Source organism: Phytophthora parasitica (assembly GCF_000247585.1).
Source record: "Phytophthora parasitica INRA-310 unplaced genomic scaffold supercont2.71, whole genome shotgun sequence".
Classification (NCBI taxonomy): domain Eukaryota; phylum Oomycota; class Peronosporomycetes; order Peronosporales; family Peronosporaceae; genus Phytophthora; species Phytophthora nicotianae.
Window position 1 is genome coordinate 104,641 of NW_008649057.1, and position 3,669 is coordinate 108,309.

The 3,669-nt window shown below is 49.3% G+C and overlaps 1 protein-coding gene across 1 annotated transcript; it reads right to left on the minus strand.

The window, feature by feature from the left end:
- Positions 1-565: 565 nt before the first annotated feature.
- Positions 566-3,378, minus strand: PPTG_17265 (hypothetical protein). Its single transcript, XM_008915456.1, has one exon. The coding sequence runs from the start codon at positions 3,256-3,258 to the stop codon at positions 1,015-1,017; it is 2,244 nt and encodes a 747-aa protein (XP_008913704.1). The 5' UTR covers positions 3,259-3,378; the 3' UTR covers positions 566-1,014.
- Between the last annotated feature and the right edge of the window lie 291 nt (positions 3,379-3,669).

Sequence of the window (3,669 nt, forward strand, 5' to 3'; positions counted from 1 at the left end):
GGCTCAAAATTTTGGGGAAGGGCTCAAATAGGGTGAGCTGATGACAGTCCATAATTGGGGTACTCTATGGGCTCAAATGCCCAAACATACGCAAACCCGTCTCGTGTTCTCTGCTTGGTTACAATCGCACAACCTTGTACGACACCTAAAATCTCAACATATTTCTATCGGAAGATAGAGGTGCCTGTATAAGATGTATATTCATTAAATTTGATTTCACAGTGCTTCTGAAACCTATCTTTTGCAAGGAGCTTGTCATGAACTCGAGACTGTCTTGGGCGAAGTACTGCTCCAATTGCAGCGAAACTACGCGCATTAGACTGCCAAAATGCGATTTGCGCTGATCCGGCAAGTTTTATTACAACTTTAGCACCACTTTCGATAAGAGCGATGTGGGCATTCTTTGATTTGCCGATCGATGTTTGACCAAGTGTAACACTCGCTACAGTTGCTTGTTCGATTTCATTATAGTATAGAATGAAAGATAATTGTTGTAGCATTATTTTGAGGGTCGTTTCACTATCTACCGACTAATTTTAGCGGAGAATGAGCGATAGAGGCTGTAGTGTAACAATCTTTGGTACAAACTATTGTGGCCAGTACAATAAAGCTGTTTCTGTCCTGCAAGCAACGGAACATCAGCGCATGCAATATCGTAGTTCCTTTGCACTTGACCAGTTTTGCAACTTGATTGGCACCGTCTTGTCGTGGGAATCGGCTCATATTTCGAAGCAAAAGATGTGTGTTGCCAGTGGCAACTTGCCACACAGCCTTGAAGTAGATCGAGATCAAGAGCCGAAGCACTTCCGCAAGCATTTCCGCAAACCGGATTCAGTAAACCGGTTTCAACTTACCGATTTCAAGTTGATTCGATCTGGGGCATACTGCTATCCCGGTAAAAAAAATTATGAAAGGAAAATGTGTCTTGAGCCTGTTTAAGTTCCACTGCCATCTATGAATGAGTGGCCAAAATGAAAACGCTTTTCCTCCAGAAATGTTTGAATTCGTCACCACTCATTCGACAATGTCAAATTCACGAGAAGGAGTGATGCTCTTCGCACAGCGGAAACCCACCATGGGAGAGCGGTCGTAGCCTTCGCTGATCATGAGGAAGCGGTTGTGATGCTGCACATCCAGAGCTTGTGGGAAATACCAGTTCGGGTCGCTGTGCGTGGCCGAGATCGGGTGGTAGCTGCTTCCTCCCCGAAGCAGAACTCCACACGTGTGAGAGTCGCAAAACTGGTCAGTCATCTGCCACACGTAACCAACGAGGTCTTCCACTTGGAATTTTGTCGAACTGGAGCTCTCGTACGAGCCCACGGAACTCAGCATAGGCAATTCCTTGCCATGGTAAACCTTTGGCACCTTTGTACTGTCGTATTCAGAACCCCACGGGTACGCATCGTAGTTATCACCGTTTGAAGCGACGTACTGCCATTCCCAATCGTGCGGAAGACGCTTATTGTAAAAATTGGCGTAAGCTTGAGCGTCTTCTAACGCAACGTTTACAACAGGACTTTGTTCCAGACCAGCAGGAATGTTCCATGAAGCTGGGGCACCTTCACGGCTTACCCAGTGCAACAAAAATCTGTCCAGCGACTTGGGACTGTAGCCACTGGCCTTCAGAAAGGTCGAGTACTGAGCGTTGGTCACTGGGTGCTTGTCGAGCATAAAGTCCTGGACAAACAACCTCGTCGAGTGATTATTCCAAGGACGATTCTCCCAGGGAAACTGCACTCCAGTTCCGTACTGAGCAAAGTTTGGAGTCCAGGCCGAGACGGGCTCGATCTGTACGCCACTGACGTTGAACCACCAGTTGGCAGTTCCAGATACACGCACCATATCTTCGGAATTATCCGTAGAAGTCGAGGTATTGCTGGTGCTACTTCGGATAAGCTGTTGTTGAAGTAAGCTCCTCGTCGTGGAGTACTTGGCCAGAGGTTTGGTGGTCATGGCTTGCATCTGGTTGAGGAATTCGGTCAAGTCGTTGCCGGATTTTGTGACGTAGACTGCACCAAACGCACGAGGCTCTAACATCACCTTCACGACGGTACCGTTTGTGCTGTTTCCGGTCTGTTTCTTCAGTTCGACTCCGTGGTAAACGTCATAGATGCGAATCTCGTCTCCAGATTGGTCAGCAGGGAGTGGCAATTCGTACGTCATTTCTTTCTCCACTGTACTGATCACTGTGTAAAGCGACTCAGTGCTAAGAGTGAAAGCACTGGCAAACAACCCATCGCCCTTCATTGCATAATACGGCGTCCACTGACCTGTCGACACGATCGTTCCAAACTTGCGGAGAATGGCAAACATTCGCTTGGCAGTCTCATCTTCTCTCTCCGTCATGGCATTCCAGATACCCCATACATTCTCCCAGACCACGTAACCGGCGCCATTGAAGAAAGCAGTCAACAATTCGGCGGTTCGATCGAGTGACCAACGTGCACAGATCTGCACCATGTGTCTCGATTCCAGGAACTTGGCTCGTGCTACGGGTGGGAAGTGTGAGTAGCCGAAGAAGTACCCCCAACTCATCGGGTTATGGCTTATATATGCAGTGGGTACACCGCCTTCGGGAGCTGCTACCAACGGGTTGCTACAGTTGTAGAAGGCCTTAGGAACGCCGTACATTGTGTCACCGTTGAATCCGTCAGCTTGGAGCTCAGGGATCGTCTCAGTTAGCGTCGTGATATCGGCATTGTACATGCGTACCATATCTTCCAGGCCAGACTCGTCACGAGTCCCGATGTCCCAGGGATTGTACGGGATGATGACTCGAATGCCTCGACGATGGAAGTCGGCGATGACTCCTTTGACGCCTTCGACACCACCCGGGAGGTCTCGTAGTAGATCCCATTGGTTCCGGTTGTCAACTCCGATGTTTGGGTATGCAGGCCAGATCAATACACTGTCGATGGGGCCTACGCGACTCTGCATCTCGTCCACGTACTTGTCCACGGTGTACTGCTGCGTCTCACGGTCATAGATGGAGCGGTCGTTCATCATGAGGAATGTCTGGACGAAATTCTGCTGTGTCCACTGAGTTTTCTGGATGTTGTACACGTTGCAGGTGTCTTTCGGGTCGTAGCGGTTGGTGATCAGCTCCATCTTCTTCCATGCTGTCCAGTCACGACGCCAAGCGTCCACGGCTTCAGGTCCTTCGGGACCGTCGATCACTTCGTAGCCGTCGGGTTGCTGGTCCCAAGCGAGAGCTTGACCAAAGAGGCAGCAGACGGCAGACAGGTAAAGCGCACGCATGGCAGACTTGAGTGATATGTGCGCGACGCTGGAACTTGTGGAATGACGCTTCGATTGCGAGGAGCCCTGCTCAAAGATCGTCAAACGTAGCGCTGCACAGCCACGGAGCCCATCTGATTTGACAAATTGAGCGCAAGTCTTAGCGCCTGCAAAGAAGCTCTGATTACACAGCTGCAGCGCAATCTTTGCTGTTTTCCTCACTCTATTGCAGATACAGTAGCGCATTTGTGGACACCGAAGCGAATGGATATATTATTTAATTAGAACTTGAGTGATACGTCACACCAGCGAACGCCCGAAAAGTATCGTCCAAGTGAAGTTTTTTGTTTGGCACTCTCAATCAACAAACGAAAGGCGTAGCAAAGAGAATAATACAAGCCGCTGCCTCAGAATACATGTTGCAACCGTATG

Excerpts from the sequence above, each read along its gene's own strand:
- PPTG_17265 (XM_008915456.1), bottom strand. The coding sequence starts at position 3,258 with ATGCGTGCGCTTTACCTGTCTGCCGTCTGCTGCCTCTTTGGTCAAGCT.